At 45.0% G+C, this 24,241-nt stretch overlaps 1 protein-coding gene across 1 annotated transcript in view; it reads right to left on the bottom strand.

Annotated features, from left to right (window-relative positions):
• Nucleotides 1-23,582, bottom strand: part of mob2a (MOB kinase activator 2a) — a 63,505-nt gene extending 39,923 nt beyond the window's left edge. Inside the window, exon 1 of the mRNA XM_069162941.1 lies at nt 22,824-23,582. Coding sequence (XP_069019042.1) covers nt 22,824-22,840 — 17 coding nt within the window. The 5' untranslated portion in view covers nt 22,841-23,582. The remainder of the gene's footprint in view (nt 1-22,823) is intronic.
• Between the last annotated feature and the right edge of the window lie 659 nt (nt 23,583-24,241).

Genomic DNA, 24,241 nt, shown 5'->3' with positions numbered 1-24,241 from the left:
CTTCTGGTAAATAAAACTGACTGCACAATAGTTGGTTACCTTGCAATGGTGATAAAACTGAAGGTTTTCCAACTTAAACTCCCACTTCTGCACAAACGAACTCTTGACCTCAGGTGCTTTTGGCCATAATTACTGATTTTCTAGCTGGTAATATCCACACCACACAGCATGTTCAGCATCCTCTCTGACAAATACACCGAGACGGGGACAATGAAATCAGTTGCAGGACTGTTAAAATGTAGAGGACTGACAGGCAGGGTAACCTCAAAGTGACATTGAGCGGACACTGGAATGACTTTACAGTGATAACAGGCGATCGTTATCGCCGTGCCCAGCCGCCTCGTGTCTTTTGCATGTCCTCAGGAGAAAACAAAGCTCACCGCCCCTGTTGGATCATCGTTACACCACCCGACGTGTTTACACCGACTACAGCTAAAGGTGTGTTAAAGCTTTTGTTTTGTCAAGTTTGGATTGGTCTGGTAACAGAGAATCACCACCTCCGGATTGTTTGCTTCTGCTCACCAGTCAAGTCAAAATACATTTGGGATCTTAACTCAATAATTAAGTTAATTATGACAAAATTTCACACAAATCTTAATTATTGAGTTAAGATCCCAAATGTATTTTGTAAGGTCACAGTGACCTTTGACCCCCAAATTATAATCAGTTCATCCTTGAGATCATTGCATTGACAATGCAGAAGTGCCTTAAATTGCAATACCACTAAGGGCCACTAGGGGCTAACTCCAGAAAACCTCTGGCTCCATTAGACTCTATTCTAAAAGGATCAACTTGTCTTACCTCTGTAGTGTCTGGTTTGATTGACATGCCTGAGGATGATTTAGGTTTCTGGTGTGTGGTCTACCCCTCAGGCCTCTCAGCTTGTCTAAATATGGTCACACCCGGCTCCAAAAAACACAAGATGGCTACAGGCTAAATGCCAGACTCAAAGCTTCAAAACAGCAGCTCACAAACCAATGAGTGACGTCACGGTGGGATGCCACTTGGCGCAGATAAATAAAAACCTGGGGTAGAGAAGTTGGAGAAGCAAAAAGATAGATGGAAAACGAGAAAGGAAGAGTGGGAATATGTTTAGCAGAGGGCCAGACCACAAAGACTAAATAATGGAGAGATCACATGTGCTTTTCTTATAGACGCAGTTGAGTAAGCTTTGGGGCGGCGAAGATGACGTGCAACAGAGGTCCAAAGCTGGTTAAGTTTTTAGAACTTTGATGAGGATATCTGGAGGTGAACCAACTACTTATGAGGCTATTCATTTTCTTAATGATGATAATGACAAGACTGCTTAAAGGGCAAACTGAACTCATCGAAGAGCGAACAAACAGTTTTAAGAATCTTGAGCTACAGTACATGTTCACTAAATACATTCCGTTACAGTAAAATAAAATGTCTCATTGACTTTTGTGCTCATGGGTCTTGAGGGATTGAAACAATATGAATCACAAAATGATTAATCCAGGCAAGCGGTTGAGTTTAAGAGTTCTTCAGCATTACATCATGGGAGTGTGGTGGAGCGTGTGTGTGTGTGTGTGTGTGTGTGTGTGTGTGTGTGTGTGTGAGACTCCTCTACCCCCGCAAAATGCTCAGGGTTGGTTTCATGGCTCCGAGCTCGTTTATTACAATAAGAGCAGCCTGGCACTAAAAGTGCTGATCAATCGCTCGCTGCTGCTGCTGCTGCTGCTGCTGCTGCTCCGTCACTCACTGCAGAGTTACACAACAGCCACTGGAGATAGGAGAAGGACGTGGAGGATGGGAGGCAAGAGAAAGAAGAGGTATAGAGGCTTGGAGTGAAGACAGTGGAAGGAAAAGAGGGTGAACACTGCAGACCACAGAGGCACAATTAGCCTGAGTTTTATTGATGCAGTTGAAGCCCCCCCCACACACACCAAACACTCCCCCTACCCTTCTTTCATCCTCCTATTCAGTCTCAATCCATTCCCCCTTCCTTCACTTATTCATCGCCTGCACCTTAACTGCCCTTGATTTTATTGCTCCCTTTGCAGCCCCTCCATTATGATAATTTGAGCTTTCTTGCTTGTTTCGCAATACTTATTTGTATTCAAGCCTCCTTGGCCATGCATATACCTCCCTCGCATCCCTTCCCCTCTTCAGTCCGTCCATCCCTCCCCTTACATTCCTATTCCTGCTGCGTGTTGTGCAAGAACGAAGTGAACTTTTAAGTGCGTCCTTGCACACTAATGCTGTTAAAGATGTCAGTCAAAGCATGTTGTTTTCTTTCTCTCTTTTTTTTTGACCACAAAGGAAAATGCAGCTTTTCTCTGAGGGAAAACAATAAAATACATAGAAAGCCTCTCTGTCTCGTTCCCAATGAAGAGGGAAGCTTCCAGAAAACAGTGATCACTGGCTGCGGTGTGGCTGTGAAAAAGCCCTGGCCCCTCTACTCCCGCTCAGGCTTTCCAGGAATACATTGCAAGTCAAATGCTGGACCGCAGCGCACATTTGGACACACACACACACACACACACACACACACACACACACACACACGTGAGAAGAGAGGCCAGCTTTTAGAGAGACCATGTTACTGCATGTGCCAAGTTCCCCAGCACAGACAGAGGTGATACTGACAGAAAGCACACACTCACTCACTCACTCTCTCTATCTCTCTCTCACACACACACACCTTCCTGCTGCAATGCCAAAAAAAAGATCAATCTTATGAAACCACTAGCATGTGCGTGTTATGCAATTTAATGTACACAGGTTTTTTTTTTTGCTGCCAAGAACCAAGCACATACTGTTTTTCCTCTCTCACACAAGTGGCTGCTCTCAAAATATGTTTCAGTAGCACACACAAACAAACAAACACACACACACACACACACACACACACACACACACACACACACACACACACACACACACACACACACACACAGAGCACAGCGAGAGGTAGATGTGTGCTGGGGCCAAGCCAAGAGGCGCAGTATGAAAGGGCCTATATACAGGCCAGGCTGGGTGACGCCAGGAGGCAGTCAGTCTGTCTGTGTCCATCTCTCACATACAGCCTGACATATACAGTAGAGAGAGGAGGACATCACTTCTTATAGCTGTCCATTCCTATAGGCTGCTGCTACCCGGCTCTGTGGCACCGTAAAGCTGAGGCAGCGTCCAGTAAAACGGGCTGATTCTGGTCGCTCTGTGCTCGTGAGGGCCAAGTGTGAAATAATAAGCAAAATGCCAGTGATGTTGACATTTTCTCAAATGTCTCATGAATGCCCCCCGAATGAAAAAGTTATGGCTGGACACTTCAGCCAATCAGTATTATCTTTCTATATCTAGACCGGTTTGGTTTCAATTCAAATTCCACCTGACGGGGGGAAATGAAATGCAACCTTACCCATACATTTATCACTTCTCAAGCATTTAGAGAATGTGAAGGCCAGAGCCAGCTTTGAAAATCCATCCAAACTTTCAACAGTTGGATTTTGTTTTAATCATTTTGAAGAAGCAAGAATCTTGCAAGAAACACATTGCTGGAAGCTAGAGACAAAATGATTAGTTGATTGATGGATTAATCAACAAATATTTTTGTAATTAGTTAAATATATATATATATATATATATATATATATATATATATATATATTTTTTTTTTTTATCAATAATGAAACTAATTGTTGTTTTTATATTTTTATCAAAGAAGTTGAATTTAAAGGTCCTGGTGAGAGTTTACATTCAACATTTAAAAATCCAACACAAGGTTTAGAGGCTGATTAGAGTATTTTTAAGCTTCAACATGATGAAGTTGACTTCTCAAAGATAAGCAATAAATTCATAAATAAATTCCAGGGTTCAGTATTGATTCACCATATTTTCATTCTCAGTAGAATAATAGGATGTTAAAACACTATTTAGACCTTTTAAAAAGTGAAAGTCTGTCTAAATTTCCTCCCTTTTGTGTAATTCTAGTCCTGGTTTGTCAACATTGAAGTCTACTGCTTGGTTTCAGGTCTCAATAACAACTGAGGATGGTGGGACTTTGATGCCACCTACTGTTGCTCGGAAATAATGCACTGCTCAAGTGAGCGTCTCTCCCCTTCTCATTCTCTCTGCGGTGTTCTGGGGCTGAGCAGCAGCAATGAGAGCAAGCCAGCAGGAAAAGGTGTAGGCCGTCCCTGATGTCCCGTTGCCTGGTATGCGGTCTGGTATTGCTGGCATGCGAATAAAGGCTTCGCGCCGGTGATGGAAGGAGGGAGGTGAGGAGAGAAGAATAGAAGATAAAAAAACAAATAAAAAAAAAAAAGATGATGAAAAAGACGAGGGAGGAAGGAGATGTAAAGCGGCGCTGATGCCTGACTGACGTCTGGTATTGTAGGTATGTGAGAACATGGACTAGCAGCTGAACTACTACCGGCTCTCTTCAGTGCTCATAACGTCCATAACGAAAATTTAAGAATATATTTAGAAGCGGGTTTTTTTTCCCAGTGCAGAAAAATAAATCCTATAATGTTGTTTCACATTAAGGGAAAACCTTTAAATCTATAGATTAGACGATGGGATGAGGATATAAACCATCATCTCCACTCTAATTTATTAAAAAAAACATCTTCAAAGGAAAAAATAAAAAATAGAGAAAGTGCAAGCCTCAGTGTAGAGAACAGAACTATTGATCTGTGTCTGCCTCTGGCCTCTGGTGGACTGGTATTGCTGGTTTAACACTGCAGCAGCTTGATACGGTCATGTGATACTGGACTGGAACGAACCGACAGAGCCCGGTGCATGCTGGGAAGGCCCGCAAGCCACAATTATGCAACAACGAGATCTGATTTCATGCCCAATGATCTCTCCCTCCAGTTCTTCTCCTCTCTTGTTCTTTCCACTTTCTATCTCTATTTTTATCTACATTCCTCCTGCCACATACAGACAGAAGGCATATTACACACAAACGCACTCTTGGAAAATAGTGAACCCGTATGTCCTGCTAAAATTATTTGACCAAACAAAGTTACCTAACTGCTGACAGGTATTCATTTTTCACCCAGTGGCATGCTTCTGGCCACTGGACAGCCATGAGAATTAATGATGTGCTGCCCTCTGGTGGCATAAAAAAAGATATTATATCCATATTCTGTCTACGACAACTGATCAATTCTTCCTGAAGTCATAGGTAATATGGTTGGTGGTGATTTGAGGACTGCAATGCAGAGACCACTGAGAGTTCCTCAGGTGTTGCTGCGGTTCACTTACAATTAAAAAGCTGGTAGACAGAAGAAAGAGTGAAGAATAGAGTCTGGCGAGCAGGTCGAACCAGAACAGCTAAGGAGAGTCGAGATAATGAAAAGGAGGAGGAGGCAGCAATATGTTAACTCACAAATATAGGATACAGTCTTTGATATGACTCTTTCCCTTTTCACAGTTTATCAGGTTCAAGGTCATTTCAATAACTTTCAAGGCCTTCTTCATTTTATTCTATTTATTAGCATGTAAGCTTCAAAACAGAGGCTGTCGTTCCTGCAGCTCAAACAGACGCCACAACTTTCAAGGTTTTAAATTGTGATTTCAAGCACCCATAAAGGACATCATAGAGGTCTCACTGTTTTACTCGCGGTTAAAATTGCGAGCAAATCAATGCAGAACTCCATCAGAGGTTCACATAACAAATCACAACGTGGCTTTTATTAGGTTAGGTTAGGCAGTTACTTTATTAATCCCCAAGGGGAAATTTTTTAATTATTTATTATTATTATTATTATTATTATAGTTATTATCAAACATTTTACAACTACTGTGTCCCTAAACATACTTAAAAGGTGATTTCTGCAGCACAACCCTAAAAAGGCAGGAAAAAAAAAAACATAGCAAACTTCTGTTAAATCTCTATTTGTACAGTGTTTCCTTTACAGTGACCCATCCTGATCCGCATTACCGAAACGCTGAGCTGAAGTCTGACAAGCAGGAGGCTGTGTCTGACTCGGATCCAAATTCCCCAAAATTCATGTATTCAACTCACAGTGCCACAGAAAGTGTTTGCTGAGCAAATGCAGCGTCTCTAGTTTAGCCCCGAGCAGCTCTTAGGTAATTCCACAAAAGGCCTTGACCAGGTCGCTGATCTGCACACTGGACACAGCTCCTGACTCCCGTGCGCACACACACACACACACACACACACACACACACACACACACACACACACACACACACACACACACACACACCGCTGAAGTGTGTAGTCTGCAGCTGCCAGTGGTTATGCAAGAACTGGCATGCGCAGCAGTGTGTGTGTGTGTGTGTGTGTGTAGGTGTGTAGGTGTGTAGGTGCACATTGTCCAGGTTGAAGACTCTGTGCAGTCCCACTTTTGTGACCACAGCTGATCACCTTTTAGCTGTTAGATACGCTATCAAGATAGATAACGCCAATAAAGCAGCACCAGTGACGGTCTCAGTGTAATATAAGGCAAGAGGAAGTAATATATCGAGGTCAGCTGCTCCGAGCAACACGCCGAAGAGGCACGATGAAGAATTCATGTCCGTCATTAAAGTTTCTGAGACTGCTGTCGGGTATGGAAATGGTCCACAACTTAAAGGAGAATCCCACTTTTCATCATGAACCCTGTTAAGAGCTTTCAGAGATCAATTTGATCGTTTCCTGGCCCGTCCTCTTATTTGTGAGCATTCAGTGATGCAGTGCAGCTGCACAGGCAGACGCAGAGTGATTATCACTGACAGCGGCGGGGACGAGTTGACTAAGCGAGATGCAGAAGACCGAAAGACGCAAGAAGACACGTGCGGTTAAAGACGGCGCTCACGTTGCTGCTTGTCGGAGCAGACCGACGGCTCGCACGACGAACGCGCCACTTCCTGTGTTTGTCAATCTCACCGTTTTGCTTCCCCTTCAGCACAACAAGTGACAAGAATTCCTGCGAGCTGCCGCTCCAGACTCCCTGACTGGCAGAACAATGAGGAGGAAAGGAGCGCATGGTGCATGGTGGGGGGTGGAGGAGCTGAAGGAGAAACACACACATATGCAAACACAGGCTTGGATACAGGTGTACATGAGGACGAGGACACACACACACACACACACACACACACACACACATATGCAAACACAGGCTTGGATACAGGTGTACATGAGGACACACACACACACACACACACACACACACACACACACACACATATGCAAACACAAGCTTGGATACAGGCGTACATGAGGACACACACACACGCGCGCACGCGCACACACACACACACACACACACACACACACAGGCATGGACACAGGTGTGCATGAGGACACACACACGGGTCAAACAAGCACACATGCAGGCAGAGTACAGACCACGCCAAGTACAACATGAAAAAGGAGACGCAGAGAGACTAAAAAGGAAAGAGAAGGAGGGAAAACACAACGTGAACAAAAAGCTAAATCTGTCCGGAGAGGCTGAGGGGGCTTTCAGCTTATCAAAACCAACAACTTATTCAAATATACCGCACAGCAGGATTCTACTATGTTCTTAAACACAGAGTAATTCGGAGAGTGGAGTGGCTGCCACCTCCTCAAGGTTACTTGAAATCCCAAGAGGTTATGAAAAACGTCCCATCTGTGTGTGTGTGTGCACGGTATCTCTGCCCTCCCTCCCCTCCCCTCCGGCCCTGAGCGACACATGAACTTACCAGAGCGGACCAAACCCTTGACCTACTGTTCTTCTACGACAGGAAACGGATGTGGGGAATGTCTCTCGCTCTTTTCTGTCTCGCTCGCACTCACGTACACACACACACACACACACACACACACACACACAGACGCCTAAACACCCACACATACACAAGTGTGTGTGTGTGTGTGTGTGTGTGCTTCAGCCACTCTGTAGGGCAGCTTTTCAGTTGCCCTCTTTAACTCGTCTGTTAATGGAGAGGGACGCGCGCACACGCACACACACACACACACACACACACACACACACACACAACGAACGTGCAAACTGACACATCATCCAAAGGTTGAGAAGAGAAACAGCTTACAGAGCGGATTTCCAGCGCACAAGACTCCTGACACATATGGCTTCCTCCAGAGCCACAGATAGGCCTCTTCTATTTCTATCTGTTGCTCCTGTCGAATCCTTGCTTTTGAAGTTTAGGCAGGCAGGAAGGTCCCAATTACGAAGGGTTGAATGTGTTAGATGGATTTCGATTAATTCAGGTGCCTTCCATCTTTGAGGCTTTGCATGTTGTTAAAAGAGATGTATATTTACCAGGAAGAGGAGGCACACAAAAAACGCAAATCCGTCACACTCAGGGAAATGTTGCTGCTTCTCATTGTTTGAGTTCTCCAACTTTGAAGAAATGCAATAGTGAATCTTTAGATTACTGCCCAAAGAGCTGGTTAGTCAGTGAAACCTCATATTCTAAATGTGAAATGGCATAAAATAAAGACAACATAACACTGTTGTCTATTCATACTACATACCAAACAAACGCATTTCCCCTGGATTTCTGCACTAAATATCAAATGTTTTTTTTTATCAATAACTGATGTGCTATTAAAGAAAGAGGTATGTCTTTATACAAAAATGTTGCCGCAGATTGGTTTCACGCTCTCATTAAAAAAATAAGTCTTGTAAACAAAATGTAGTGAATAATTGTCCATTATAGTCCCCACGGCCTGAGCTGATTAATTTAAATAGTTAGTTGTATTCAATTCACAGTTTAAAACCCAAAGACATTCAGTTTACATATTGCAAAACAGATCAAATCTTCTTGTTTTCCGTCGAGGCTAAAGAACTACTAAAATACATTTTTTTTTAATCTATTTTCGAAATAGTAAATGATTCTTTGTTGTGGCTCAACTGTATTTATCTGAAAAATGTAAAGTTGAATTTAGAAAAACAACCATGTAACGTTATGGCTCACTGAAGCTGATGAAATGTATTCTTGTGTAAACGTAGCCAACGCTTAAAATAAAAACGTGTTTTTAAAAATAGACATGTTCCGACGTGTGGTTTAAGACAAGAAGTAACTTGTTGCGTTTAGACATTTCTCAAGCAGTCCTCTCGAACAGCCAAGCTTTGGCAGCAGTGCTCAGCAGAGACAGCATGAGATTCATGAAGATGAAGAGTAGCAGAGCAGAGGAGGGACAGGGGAGAAGATGAAGAGAAATAGTATGAAAAGGACAGGAGGGTCAGGAGTCCCTGGCTCGCCTCACAGATCTTCTCCCTCCATTGCTCTTTATGTAGGCTAATCTCTTCCATCGCACCTCCCTGAGCTGGCTGCCTCACTTAGCCTCATTTAACCAGCTGACGGAAGGTCATAAATCAGCAGCACACTCCTCTCACCTCTAATCTCTGGTAGCCTGTTCTGCTCCGCGCACTCCCCCTGATATATGACTCGGTCCACTCTGGCTTCCAGTGTGAAGCAGTTACTGTAGGTAGAAAACCGGTTAGACGGCAAGTCCAAAATGAGAAAGTACAGACCGAACTGGAGATAAAGGACGAGGCCAGAACCAAGGGAGAAGGAGGAACAGACTTAAACTCCTCGTTTCCCTGTTTGAATTACGATTTTTCGTAACGATATTGTCTTACCCATTTACACATATTTTGGATTCAAGTTTAAACAAGCGGGAGCACGACGACCGGTGAAGATCCAGTAATACAAAACCTTTAAAAAGTCCTATTTGAAAAAGTTAAATATTAGTGACCATAAAATATTTTTACAGCTTTAAGAGTTAGAAAATGTTTTTATCAACACATTAGTTTGGCTGCAATTATTCACTGTATTGATTAATCTGTCGAATATTTTCTTTATTCATCTTTTAGACATTTGGTCTTTAAAAATGTGAGAAAATGGAGGACAATTTCGACCAGTGTTTCCCAAATCCCTGGATGCAGTCTAAAATGTCTTGTTTTCTCCCAAGAAACAGTCCACAACCAAAGAAATATTAAGTTTATCATCAAAGCAGATTAAAAGAACCAGAACATTTTTACATTTAAGAAGCTAAAATCAAATAATTGTATAATTTTTCACATTGTTTTCGCATTTTTTTTGTCGATTAATTAACTGACTAATCTCAACTAAATTAATAACCTTTTATAGTACCTAAAAAGATAAAAGGTAAAGCATGTCTCCTGCATTACAACCTGTGTTCTGTTATAGATTTTAGTAAAAATCTCCCGTGACGATTAAGTCTTGACTGCTTCCTTCCTTTAACTCGTCTTCCTGGATTAAACGGTTGGCAAACTGCTGGTGGAGCCCTCATAACACCGTGTTCACAGACGGTCTTCAGAGTGGCCAGCTTGTAACGTAGCTCCCTGCGCTAACACGCTGTGGGCTCGCTGTTGGCGTTCATCACGAGCCGCTCGGCTCACAGACCACCGGATGATTAAAAAGCCTCAGAAAGGTCGTGTTTAGCAGGTCTGCGACCGGGAAAACGCAACCGAGACGAAAAGTCCAGTGTTGTGACACCATGTCGGACTGTGACTGTCATAATGAAAGTCCAGTGTGTGTGTGTGTGTCTGTGTGTATGAGGAGGACAGTACATGAACAGAGTATGTTCCCCAGTGTGGTCCTCTGTAAACCCACTTATCTGTGTTTACACACACACACACACACACACACACACACACACACACACACACACACACACACACACTTCCTCGAGGGGATATCAGAGGCCTTAAAGGGGTCAAATACTCTTGTTGTGTGTTGTCCAGCCTTGAGCTTTTCTGCCTTGCTCCCGGGAGGCCCCGTCAGCAGCTTCCATGCAGTGACCTTAACCCGGCAGCGGATATCGGGACGACCCTGAACACCATCTCGCTCTCTGTTTTCTCTCTCTCTCTTTGCTTTCACGCCAAGTCAAACTCTTCCCTCAACATGCACCTCCCTCCTCCTCCTCCTCCTCCTCCTCCTCCTCCTCCTCCGCATCCTTTTTTAGATGCGAAGCACCTCATGGCTTGCAACACACTCGCGACCTCACGCGCTCATGTTCAGCAGGCTGCAGCAGGCTCTCCACGAGATAGCTTCGTTAGATTTGCAGACGTCGTCACGTTGTTCGTAGCATCCCATAAGCAAAGAATGTCGTAGCTGCTGAGCTCGAGATGAATCCGTATTGCCCGCTGAATCTGCCTGTTTCTGCAGGCAGCTGTCTTCCTTGCTGATAGGCGGTGCAAGTTTAGCAGGACGATATCTGCTGGGTGTGGATTTGGGTGTTTTGCACGAATTACACTGCGTGTCCTTTTAAAATCATCCCGCGTCAGCGGCAACACCCTCCCCCTGCCTCCATCTCCGTCCACACGCAGTGCTATCCCTCCCTCACAAGTCGAAGAGATGCGCGGACCATACGGCAGTGTCGTCAGCGGACACCTATGAAACGTACGGCTGCTGGTGCTGGCCTGTCAGTCGTTAAGCCTCTTCTATCACCGTCTCCCCTCTAATCTTACCGACTCGCCTCTCCGCTGGTTAATTTCTCGTCCCAACCTCACCCACATGTGCTGCATGAGTGGATACACATGCACATGAAGATAAAAGGCGGAAGGCTCCTCCTGTAGGTTGCTGAACTTTGGCATCTTCCTTTCCTTGGTGATTTGTCTGCCCTGATGACAGTCTCTTAAACCTGGCTGACTACCCTTAAAAACAACACACACCCTGTTCACCATGTCATGGAGCTCAGTAACACCTGAACCCCTCTCCCTGATTATTTCTTTGGCACAGCAGGAAGTGACATAAGGTCCATTTTTCATCATGACATTTGTTTTATTTCGTTTCCTGTTACTTGCTGCAGTGTTGACTGGCGATGACCTTTCCTCTACTCATTTATTCAAACATGTGACATTTCCATGAGACATAAATCACGTGACTGAGCCACAAAGCGAGACAGACAAATAACTAGAATGAGAGACGCCGTTTCAAGTTAACATCTAACTGGGTTTAAAGAAATGTATGCAACTTATCATGAGCTCTATTCCCCTTCACAGATTACGCCTTTGCACACCAGCAGGTTAGAAGAGGCAAAGGACACAATCAGGATGCACAACACCCATGACATCACCTTCTACTTCCTGTTCACAGCTGCCAAACAGGAAGCTCCCTCTTGAAAAAAAAAAAAGGGTCAAAAGCAGCTCTCCCTCGCTCCTGTCTCCAAGTAGGACAGCTTCCTCTTCACATCCATCATGTCGAGTATGAGGCCTTACATCATCATCTACACTTGACTATTTTTTGCCTTTATTTTTTTTACTATCCTTTATTCTCCCACGGGCTCGCAGCACGAGCTCCGCCGCAACTCCTGTAATCCCATTCGGAGTGGGCATCCATGGCACACGGGCGATCCACATACACGCACACAAACACCGTCACGCTCAAGAACAAAAATGCACATTTGCACACACCTACATGTGTACATAACAGCCAGGGGGGGGAACGGGTGGGTCGTTGATTGAAGAGGGATAAAGAAAATAGCGGGACGCTGAGGAAAGGAGAAAGTTTGAGAGGAGAAAAAAAAAAAAGAAAAATGAGGCAGGGGAGGAGTACAGCCCGGAGTACCGGGATGAACTCGATCCCTGAGGCATACGTGCTTCTTAAGCGTGCGTGCGTGTATATACTCGGCTTGCCTTGCCTGATGCAACGTAGAGATCTCTAATCCAATTATAGTTCAGACCAGCCTAGCGGCCTAGCCTCAGCCACCAAGGACAAGCCTAGCTAGCTTACGCCGACGCCAGTAGCCCACCGGCTCTGCACAGATTTAGCAGCTCAGCGCTCTGCTGAAACCTCGCCCGAGGGGGCCGACCGCATCTTAGTGAACAATAAATAAAATCACCCAGAATTAAAGGCTTCCTCCGCTGAGACAAATTAGGTCTCATGGGGACCTACTGTTCTGCTGGAAAAGCACTCAAATCTTGGCTTTAAGTGCCAGAGAATGTATTCAACGCATTTTCATTTCTTAATCTCCCCCCCCCCCCCCACGTTCGGATCTACCTCCGTTTCTGACCCGCACACAGCTCCGAGCTGCATTTCTCTCCGTGTCACTGGGGCCCTGCTGTTAAATCTCCCTCTCTGTCCTCTATTGCAGACCTCTGCTGTTTCTAATCCGGCCCTCTGACCTAACTCGCCGCTTCCCATTTATCTCAATATCTCACCTATCGCCTCTGCTCCGCTATCGCTTCCCTCCGTCCCTCGCTCTTTCTATATTCTCCTCTTTATCAGCCGACCCGTCTTCCTCTGTCCCTTTTTTGTTTTTTCCTTTTCCTCTGGTGTTTTCAGTGTGCACTGCTTCAACACTCCCTCTCCTCATCTTCTTGTCTCCATTTCTTACTCTTCATCTTCTTAGCAAAGTCAAAGAAGTTATGGTGTAGGACCTTTTATTTTTTATTTCCCAAGGTCATACTACTTCTAAACAGACTGTTGTAAAAGCTGGTGGCGAAATGATGTGACGTGAGGAGGTTTTTAATGATGATAACAGTGCAATGTTTGGTTACTTTTGGCATATTATTAAAATAGAGCATCGAGCAAATTCTGGGGCGCGGGCTTTACATCAAACCAATCAGAAGATGCCCTCTAAAGATGAAACACGATGACACAGAAATCTCATTCTTCTCTGATTATGTGGGGGGTGGGGGGTGGAGCAGGTGAAGCCCTAAAGATGTCAACTAGGAATTAAATTTGCTTCTACTTAAAAGAGGAAGGGTTATTTTTAAATATAATTTATAGCCAAAAATGAATCTCAGAGACTTTCCACCAGCCCTGAAAAAAAAAAAAAACAAGACAAAAAGCAGCGAAGTGTTCTGCAGGGTGTTCTGTGTGGATGGACGGAACGGCAACCTTAAACCCGACTGCAGGGGGAGGGGGGTTGAACTTAATTTAGCTGATCTTGAGACAGCTCGAGCCGGCAGCCGTCCGTGACTACGATAGTGTCTGACAGAACAGTCGCCGCTCCGAGGGTCGTGGCAGCCACTGCTGCTGCTGCTGCTGCTGGGAGAGCCGGAGTCCCCAATTCTGTGGTGAAGTTGGCCTGATATTAAATAATGTGCTTTGAGAGGAAATGTCCTGTGAGAGATGGAAGTGGTGGGAGAGAGCAGCTGATTAGTCATGACTGTCCCTGCCCTCTATCAGTCTTTTCTTTCCTCTTGTCTCTCTCTCTCTCCCTCCATTTGTTGGCAGTGCCAGTTGTGTGCGCTGGGCAGGGCTGCCCAGAGCGTTACGAAAGAGTAAACACAGGCACAGCATGGTGCCACCCTCCTGCCAAGTGCAATAGAGGCACCACACAAAACACAAAACACACACACAGACAGACAGCCCAGGCCATGCCAGGAGCTGAACACAACGGCGTCACCCAACTGAGCAGAACATCTTCAAAGTGAAAGCAGTGACAAAGTGAATCGAAATTATCGAATATCTATCGACACATATGGCCCCTTCAGGTGCCTGAGAGGTTACTAAACGACCCGTATCGGAGGCTGCTGGTTCAATGTCAGCAATCAGTGGAGGTTGACTTTGTGAAACGCTGCCTGTTCAAGCTTTTGAACGGGTCAGGGCCCATTCGAGTGGGCGGAGAAGCTTCACAAGCACGGCCAGCACCAGGTAGTGACTCGGGTTTCATTTTGCAGCCTCTTGATCCATCGCAGTATTCAGTGTCACTGTACTCACAGAGCACGTACTGTCCGGAGGCTTTTGAAACCTCATCTTTCACTCAAACATGTCGGCAAAAAAAGGGCCAAAACAAGCCACAACTATAGCAAGAGTTTCCCTCTCAAGCGCTCACGAAAGTGCTTAACACACAGCCGTGCATTCATCTGGATTCTTCAGCTATCCACTTATGCATATTCAGTGAAAGGCAAACTGCCGAGTCATTCTGGTATCACATTCATTTCTGGGCCTGCCTCAGACAAAGGGAAGGGAAGAGCGGAGTGGCGTCTTAAGAGACGAACCAGAGTACAGCAGTGTTTGCTCAGGAGTGTGTGTGCGTGTGTGTGTGTTCTTGTACCCAGACGGCATTCAATAGAGCCTTTATATCGCCCTCAATGATGCAAGCCGACGTCCTAAAAACACTCTATGATACAGTATTGTGTCTCCGAGTCTGGAAAAAGCTCACTTAAGATTGACCTTTTCTTTAGCTGGTTCAAGACAGCGCTGCAACATGATGGCTCAACATTTTCACCAGCTAACCTCCGATTTGTGCGTTTTACGTTCGAAATGAGAGAACAGAGAATGTCTCTTTCTGTGTTGACTGCAAACACGGCTGAGCTGGTACTAATCGTGGTTGTTACTAGACGGACCGCTTGCTCTGTCGTGTCACCTTCCAGCGAAACCTGAGGTCATCGACGCCTCTGAGCCATGACAGCTGAGCTTTTACGGTGCAGCTCGCTTTTCGCCCCGTTGCGCTACCGAGGAATCCGCAACCAAAATGCCCGACGCCGCCTCGGTGAGCGGCGATCATCGGTAAAAGTCAAAGAGGAGGGGCTGATGTCAGAGAGGGGAGATGGGGGCTTGTTTGTTTGTTTGGACTCTTCCCCTCCGGCTCTGCTTTGCTTTACACCGTTTTCCATCCTCTGAACCACACCAAACACACAAAAGCAACACGACAGAGTCGGTACGACGTTACTCAGCATTTAGGCTTTCCTCTGACCGCAGCTAACCCCCCCCCCCCCCTGCTAGCTTTTGTTGTTAAAACATTTCTCAGAGAGGGCTGAGTCTGCCCTGGGCCTGCTCAGCGCGGCCTGGCTCTCCGCGGCTAAACAGTCCAGTTTAGGCAGCAGCCAAGCACGCAAACGTCTCTACACATCAACATCAACATAGAGAGAGACAGACAGAGAGAGAGAGAGAGAGAGAGAGAGAGACAGAGTGTGTTGATGGGTTGAAAGTGACTAAAATATCCTTTGCGGGGAAGTAAACAAACTTCAGCACAAAAACACATCATGGTAGAAGAGCCTGACGCTGAACCGCAGGCCGGAGCTCAGATCCATTAAAGCAGGCGGAGTTACTCTTAGCTCCGACTGGAAACCGAGGCGCAGCTATCACTGAAATATCAAATCGATGTAACCGTCTATTGTAGCTCAGTGGAAATAGTTTGCAATATATATTGTGAAACTTTCCATTTTTGTTTTTGCTTTCATGGGAGGAACTGAACCAGCAATGTGGGATGTTTGTTCCGTTGTTTTTTTGATGGTGTTGCACTAAAATAAATTGCACTATATTGAGTGGCGTTCCCTACACGTCTCCTCCTTGCAGACAGGCTGCACGATTAATCATTAAAACGCGATCTCGATTCATACCGCTATGCGATTTCATTTCAAAATTCGGAGAAAACATTGTGATGTCGATCCTAAACAGGAAAATCCCGACGCACCGTTTATCCAGAATCGTGCAGCCGTACTTTGCAGGTAAATGAAGGTGAAACAAAAAAAATGATGAAAACTCCTTTAAATTTATGCATTTCAATAGAATCTAAATCTAGTCAGGTCAACACCTATCTAACAGTTTTAATAATTGCTGATGTGAAAACTCTTCCTATAGATAGCAGTTACTGCAGGACTACTGGTTTGAGACTACATGCTGATTTAATGGATGAATCAGTATATGACTATTATCATATACTGATTAATGGTTAGGTCTGTAAAATGACCCAAACAAAAGGACACAAACAGATATTCAGTTTATGATCACAGAGGGAAAAATAATAATTATTCAAACAATTTGCCAACTAGTGCAAATAATTAGCGATTTGTTTTCCTACCGATTGTGTAATTAACATGTTAATTAATCGTTTACGCTTTAATTCCTAACCCCTTCTCTGAAACGCAGACTGCTAGAGACAGAAAAGATCAGGCTTTAACTGCCAGTTGGATTTCAGGGCAGACATGTTGTGGAAATTTAAAACAGTTTATGAATAAGTCATGAACGTAACGCCATCAGTCAAAGGATGTCACTTTTGCAGAACAACTGGTATGAGCCATGGTGACATTTTGCTCAGCGCTGGTTGCCATGGAGAGCCAGTGTGTCTAGATACAGGGATAAAGACAACACCAGTTACATTTGTAAACACCACCACGTTACAGCGATTAAAGATTTGGCTACGTAACATGGTCTTTAAAATCTTGGCCTGGGCTGCCTGGAGTTGTAAAGCAACTTTAGTGCCACACACAATAAATCAATTCTTAATAAGGTGGGATTACTCTGATTTACAGAGGGGACATCAGAAGCTCCCTTTGCTGCAAGAGTAACGAGCCAGTGAAGAAGTCTTTTCCAGGTGGAGACCTTTTTGGTAAGCCGACCGACTCGGGCCTCAGGCCAGACCTAAAAACCAAACGGTACGCCAGAGAAACACCACGGATGATTGTAGAGCCCAAAATAGACAGCAAAGTCAGACTGCAGGCGAGTCTAGACGGAGCAGCACGGCGACAACGTCGGTGCGTTTCTGTTCTCGAGCAGGCGACGGCTAAAAGATGATGTCTGCTCGTCTTGTCACAGTCTGTTAACAGCACCGCATCTGCGGTGCGAGCAGCGGAAACAGCCACCTGGGCCGAGACTGCGAGCGAGAGTGCGAGAGAGTGAGTGTGAGTGTGTGTGTGTGTGTGTGTGTGTGTGTGTGTGTGTGTGTGTGTGTGTGTGTGTGTGTGCGTGTGCGTGTGCGTGTGTGTGTGTGCTTGTGCGTGTCACGAGTGGCAGAGATGGAAATAAGGCAGTGGAGTTGCATGAGGACACGGTTGCAGTGTGCAAAATACTCACTGGGAACATCTACAAACATATAGACTGAGAATGAAACTACTGACACCACAAAATGCTCCCACAGAGTTTACAATGCAGGGACACAGGTCGGTTTATATGCAAATTGGCTAATAGGAGATCAAAAGCTATTTTTGCATTCACGTATATAACAATTTTTATATACTTTTCATTGGATTATAGTGGCTGGGAATATGCCCGTCTATATACAGCGTGCTTCGTGTGAAAGTATAAAAATGATGTATAATTCGTGATATTGCAGGTCACGTTACGGCCAATAGCGACTGCTTTTGATTTTTTTTTAGGTAGGTATACTGGAGTGCCACAAACCAACAGAATACCCATGAGCCTCTTCAGCCGTTGTTGTGAAGACACCAGTCAAAGCAGAACGCTTCATAGCTGCAATCAGGAAAAAAAAAACACTCTGCACCATTGTTGCTAAAGTAGGTTGCAATTAGTCCAAAAGACAGAACTAAAAATGATTAAATCAGCCAGGAGCTTCTATTATGTTCAACTTCAAACTTCACAGCGCCATTAGGATGCACAACGACAAAATAAATCATAACTCAGAAGAAGTTTCTGTGCCCAAAGCTCTCTGTGTTTTCTGGCTGACTTGTATGCAAAGATTATATGCAAAGTTTTTGTAGAGCTCGGTACCAACCTTGAATACTTTGGCACTATTGCATCGACCAAATTACTTCATCGGCACTCATTGATTTTTTTTTATTTTTTAATAAAACTATCACAGAAACCATCAGGATAAAGTATTTATATGTAGTATTTATACTATAACAACACCAGGTCCTGATCGTATGCTGTTGTTTTTTTCCTCTCCAAGAAACCAACTTTTTAAATGATTTCATGATTAAACTGGAAAGTGTCGTGCCTGTATGGGTGTTAGCGAAGGACAATCAAGTAACATGGGAAAAAAAAAAAAAAAAGTGTTACCTTTATCACAGGAACCCAAGCTCTTGAATAGACACCCACCCACTTCAGCACTATTAATACGATTACAGACACGGCAACAGAAATTTATCTTTGACCATTTACACTCTTTACAATCTATGTTGTCATCTCTCCGTGCTTTTAAACTCAAAACGCACAAATGTGCCAGACTCTCGTGAACATGACTGTCGAACTGTCGTGAGGGAATTTAACACAAACACGCTCACGGGAAACAGAACGGTTCCGAAAATGCACGACCACAAACAACGTGATCGCAATCGCACCGGTAAACGGATATGGTGAGACACCAAAGAGTCCCTTTTTTTGTGAACCACAGTGGTGAGACAGAACATCACAAATAGACAAGACGCTCCACGCTGTGCAGGAAGTTCGTGTGAATTCCCCTTCTTCATCTGCCACCTGACAGTGGCTTCACTCTTATTTCACCTTTTTTTTTTTTTTTTTAACAATTTTAACATATGTTTGCAAACTGCAAATGCACGGATCCCCAAAATTCTCCAAACAAAACAAAACTCCATCTGACTAAAGACATACTTAATGTGAATAAAATGTTTTTTAATAGATTATCATTTGCTCTGCAAAACTAACCACAGATCTTCATCGTAACAGAGTTTATTGTGGACTTATAAAAAGAAGAAAAAAAAAAAACGTTTAAAAGATTAAAGCAGATATTGAAATTTAAAAAAAAAATACAAACAAGTTGTTTCATAGATTCATTCATTTCAGTGGCCATAGTGTTCCAACTATCTTATCCACCTCCTCTATATCAATGAGGATGGACTGAATCAGACACATCTGTGTGTCGTGTAGTTCAAAAGAAGCACATCTTTTCTAATCAAATACGAGAACCTGACAAAAAAAAAAACATAAAAATAATGATACCTACAAAATAAGACAATACAAAGAGCAGGCCCTTCATCATTGGAACCTTTCATATTATTACTTGCATCACTCTAAAAGTGCAGAATAACAACAGCGTGTACCATTAAGTCCCGGGTAATGCAGAGCGAGCTGAGTGTACATTAGATGTGACTCTTGTTCGGATCAGGCAGCCCGAAGCAGCGCTCCACTTAGCTGCTGTAGTTTCCATCCTCTCGCTCTTCGTTCAGCATTACCAACCTATCACTCAAAAGCGAGGGGATTAAACATCTGTCAAAGCCTGCCCGTTTCACCCGGCAGGAAAAGACACATTTAGGCGTCGCGCATCTCCCCGGTGATTTAACGTCCTGTCTGACTCCGGATTCGGAGAGATGAGGTCACTCGGCTCTGAAATAATGCTCCCCGTCCGAAATAACACTGCGCACACAGATACTGCATCTAGTTCGTGAACACACAGGTATGGAGAGCTGGTGTTGGTGGCCTCCCGCGGAAAACAGATATATTTGTCAGCCGCCGTAAGATATTAAGAGTCTCTAGACCTCCTTCGCTCAGTCTCTCTATTGACCATTAGTAGGCTGTCGTGGGCTCGTCATCTGTCACAGGCCTCTACTGGATTCCCTGTGGAGCTTTATCCGTCCTACAAACCACCCCGCCCCTCCCCCCACCTGTTAATTTTCTCCTTTTTTTCCCCCCTCTCTATTGCATGAAAACCAGTCATATCACCATCCTCCATCCTTCCTTTCCTCATCCTTTGGTAAAAAAAAAAAAAAAAAAAAAAAAAAAAAGAGGACGCCGTCTCCTCCATCCCTTTAGATCACGCAGCCTCTTCCTCATCCGTCTCCTCTCTGTTCCCTCATCATGCCCTCTATCTTCTTCTTCTTCTTCTGCACATTTTTTCTCCAAACCAGCTCCTCTCACCATTACATCTCCCTTTCTTCCATCATTCATCCTTGAGCTCACACTCTCTCCTCACGTCCTCCCTCCATTGGTCTTGGCTGTGGCGTCCTTCAACCCTCGGCCTGTATTCAGAGTGATTACATGCTTGGTTAACTCATTCGCGGACTCCATGCATTCCTGCTCGCTTCCAATGCATTCAGCTCACACACACACACACACACACACACACACACACACACACACACACACACACACACACTATATACAAAGTGCTCCTGACATGCAGGTAAACAGGGACGCTGAGCAAGGACAAATGCCATCGGTGAGGACGAGACATGGCGGCAGACCTGACAGGTGTTACAGCACAAAAAAAAAAAAAGATTGAGCAACTTTACCAAGACAGAGGATGTAAATTAATGCCGACTATATTTAATAACACCCATAATAATCCTGACAAACACATCATCAGCAGAGGCCTTTTCTTTTACTTGCATGTGGGTCTTCACTTTCCTCGTCTCCTCATAACACCCGAGCCGGAAACTGGGTGTTTGTTGCTTTTTCAATTCCTAACAGGTCGCTGAGCAAACCAGTTCAGGTCTGACAGCACCGACCGTCGGGGGCAAAAATTACCATTTCGTGTCAGTGACTCTGGGAAAAGGGGAGAGGAGGTGAAGGCTTATAAATCAGTTACAACTGATGTAACTCCAGACAAGAACCAGTTAGCAAAACCAGGGAAAAAAAAAAAAAAACAGTGTCCAAAGGAGGACAGAACACAAGAGAAGCAATAAGTACAAGAGAATTTCTGTCAAAACTGCACTCGGTCCAGGAATCAACAAAAACTGTTTTCACAGTTGTCCGAATGTGGTATTCACCAAGACCGTGTGATATTTGAGGAAGAAACTGATGACGATGATGGAAAATGCGAGAGGGCACAAACGACTGAGATAGACCCGTTTTAAAGCAGACTATAGAAGACTTGCAAGCTTGCAAATTAGTTTCTCAGATATCCTGCGAGTTAAGTGACAGACAGACAAGCAGGACAAAAAAAAAACAAAAAAAAAAAACAACTCAACGCTGGCATTCGACTCGATATTGACGTACAAGCGTTCTTATCTCTCAGAAAAAAAACTGTCTCGATGGGAAGAAACGCCCGTGACAGCAGAGCTCCACCCTTCCTCAACCCTGATCTGCTTTTAGGAGCGCTGCACACGGCCAACCTGATAACCAGTCAGCGAAAAAAAAAAAAAAAACACAACCGACTATTACCATTTGGGATTGTGTGATAAGACCTCGCGAGGTTCTCTTGGTTCGGGAAGATGTCTGCGTTTTCAAGGACGAAGCATCGGATGGTGAATTTCCAAAGTTTTTTTTACCAAGAAGTCGCAAAACACACCTTGGGAGTGTTTCTTTCATCGAGTCCCTCCCTTTCTTTCTTTTCTTTTTTTTTCTTTTTTTTACCTGCAGAGACAACCAGGAACCAGGCAATATGTTGCCTTCAAGGTTTGCATTGCGAACAACACGAGGAAACAGCAAGATAAAGTTCCTCAGGTCAACTGACGTCACAGGTTAAACGTGAACACGCAAACCCATCACATGGCTTTTGAACTTTGGCAGGTGTCACAGGTTTCAGCCCCGAGTTAAAAATAAATAAATAAATAAATAAATAAAGTCAACCTTCTCCCCACCCCACAAAAAAAAAAAAAAAAAAAAAAAAGTGCAAATTTCTCACTGAAATGAACCGACATGTTAAATCCTGCATTTTTTTTTATTTTTTTTGTTGTTGCGTCCTAAAAAACAACAACAACAACAAAGTGGCACGTTTAAGGTGATTTAGCACGCTTCTGCTAACAGCAGCCGGGCGGACAGGAAGCGCACCTTGCACGGGAAATAAAAGTCAACCCGGCCAGTGACAGGCTGCTTAGCGTGTTAGCCCACCGCCGTGTCGACGCGTCCCTATGAATGAATAAACTAAACGGCCTCCGCAGCGACATTTGCCCATCTCCGGGCCGGTTGGTCCCCGCAGGCCACGGTAGACGCCCGGGCCCTCACCCTCCGCCCTCCCCGGGAAAAAAACGTTTAATCACGAGGCCGGTTTCGCCGCTACCAGCTTGGCTACCAAGGGCGAAGCTACAGCTAATGCTACCCCGCTTTTTTTGTTGTTGTTGTTGTTGTTTTTTTTTACAGCCGGGTTTAGACGTTTAAAAGTGGAGGAGGAAGAAATGCACACACAAAAAAAACAAAACCAGCATTCAACGGTAACGCAAAGCACCTCGTCTAATGGCCGACTCTCCCGTGGTGTCAGCTATACCGAGCGGGAGGACTGCGCAGTCGACCTGTCACCGGAGGGGGGGAGAAGCGGAGCTCTTAGCCGCGTGTGTACTCACCCCATCAGCCAGTCCATGGTGCTGTCTGCCCGGAGCTAGCTGAGCTAACGTTAGCTGGCGGAGGGGGGAGAGAGGAGAGGAGAGGAGAGGGGAGAGGAGAGGGAGGATAAATCCACCAGGGAGCTGGAAGAGTCAGAGAGCCCCCTTTTTTTTTTTTTAGTTTGTCCAGCCACCACCCTCGGTGCCCTGGCTGCTGCCTTCCTCCTCCTCCTCCTCCTCCTCCACCCACCACCACCACCAGAGTCCTCCTTGTCGCTCTCTCTCGCTCTCTCTCCCCCCCCGGGGGGCCCCGCGTCTCTCCCTCGCTTGCTTGCTTGCAGAGTCCCCGGTCCGGTCCGGTCCGGTCCGGTCAGACGCGGCTTAAACTTTTGAGGCGATTGTCCTCGTTTTGTTTGGTTTTGTTTTTTTTTTTATCCCCGGCTAGCTCGGCTCGTGAAGCGGCGGCGGCGGCACCGTCAGGTCGGTCCGTTAGCAGGGCAGCGTTGAGTGACTTTGAGGCACGAAAGGCGAAGCGGAGGAGAGAGGAGAAGAGCCGGTGGAGGGTGGTGGAGGGAGGGAGGGAGGGCAGCGGTGCGAGTCCGTCCGGAGTCGGGGTGTCCCGATTCGTGCGGTGGTGGCGCCGAAGTGAAGGATGCCGCCGGTCAACCCGGTAAACCCTCTGTCATGAAGCCTTGCGTGTGGCTAACCGCGCTTAAACCGCCGGCCTGATCCTCCGCTGGTCCGCCGCTCTCTGAGCGAGGTCTGAACCGGAGTCCGGAAGTAAACACAGACCCGACCCACTCTCGTCTCTCCTGTGCGTAAAATGCGTATGGCCGCGGATGCAACGGGATTTGCGGTTGGTAAATAAATAAATAAATTTAAAAAAAATTAAAAAAAGAAAAGAAAAGAAAAGAAGGGGAAAATCAGTTCATTTTGAGTCTCCGTACTATAAATAGACACCCACAACCAAAACACTCCCCCCCACCCACCCCTACCCCCTACTTTACGGGACGATTGTTACATTTGCTGCTGACAGCTTCAATGTTACAACACTTGTCATTCTTGGTTAACACAACCGGGGTTCCCTTAAAGGGTCCCAAAACGATGAAGTTTCAGATAACTTCAGGCCCTCAAAGAAACCTTCATATCTTTATCTTTAACTTGTGCCGAGGATTCGTAAGCAGGCACTGCATCATACCAGAAAAAAACACACAAAAAAAAGAAAACTGCTGTTCCAAGGATCCCCTTGTCACATTTTGTGGGCATGCTTCAAGCTGTGTCAGCGAGGACACACAATGGAAATTAAGATTTAAATCCAGATTTGTCCTAAAACTGGATTACCAAGCAGGCAGTTGCAGGGCAAATGACCCAAGTCTGGTTTATGTCAATAGGTTTTGACGGACAAAGACTTATTGTTATGTACAGTTATGCCTCGGTCT

The sequence above is a fragment of the Embiotoca jacksoni genome, unplaced genomic scaffold, assembly GCF_022577435.1.
Source record: "Embiotoca jacksoni isolate LCO1_2020_lvr unplaced genomic scaffold, fEmbJac1.0.p SCAF_3, whole genome shotgun sequence".
Lineage (NCBI taxonomy): Eukaryota > Metazoa > Chordata > Actinopteri > Embiotocidae > Embiotoca > Embiotoca jacksoni.
Note: the sequence above shows the minus strand (reverse complement) of the source record. Positions and strands in the feature narration are given on the sequence as shown.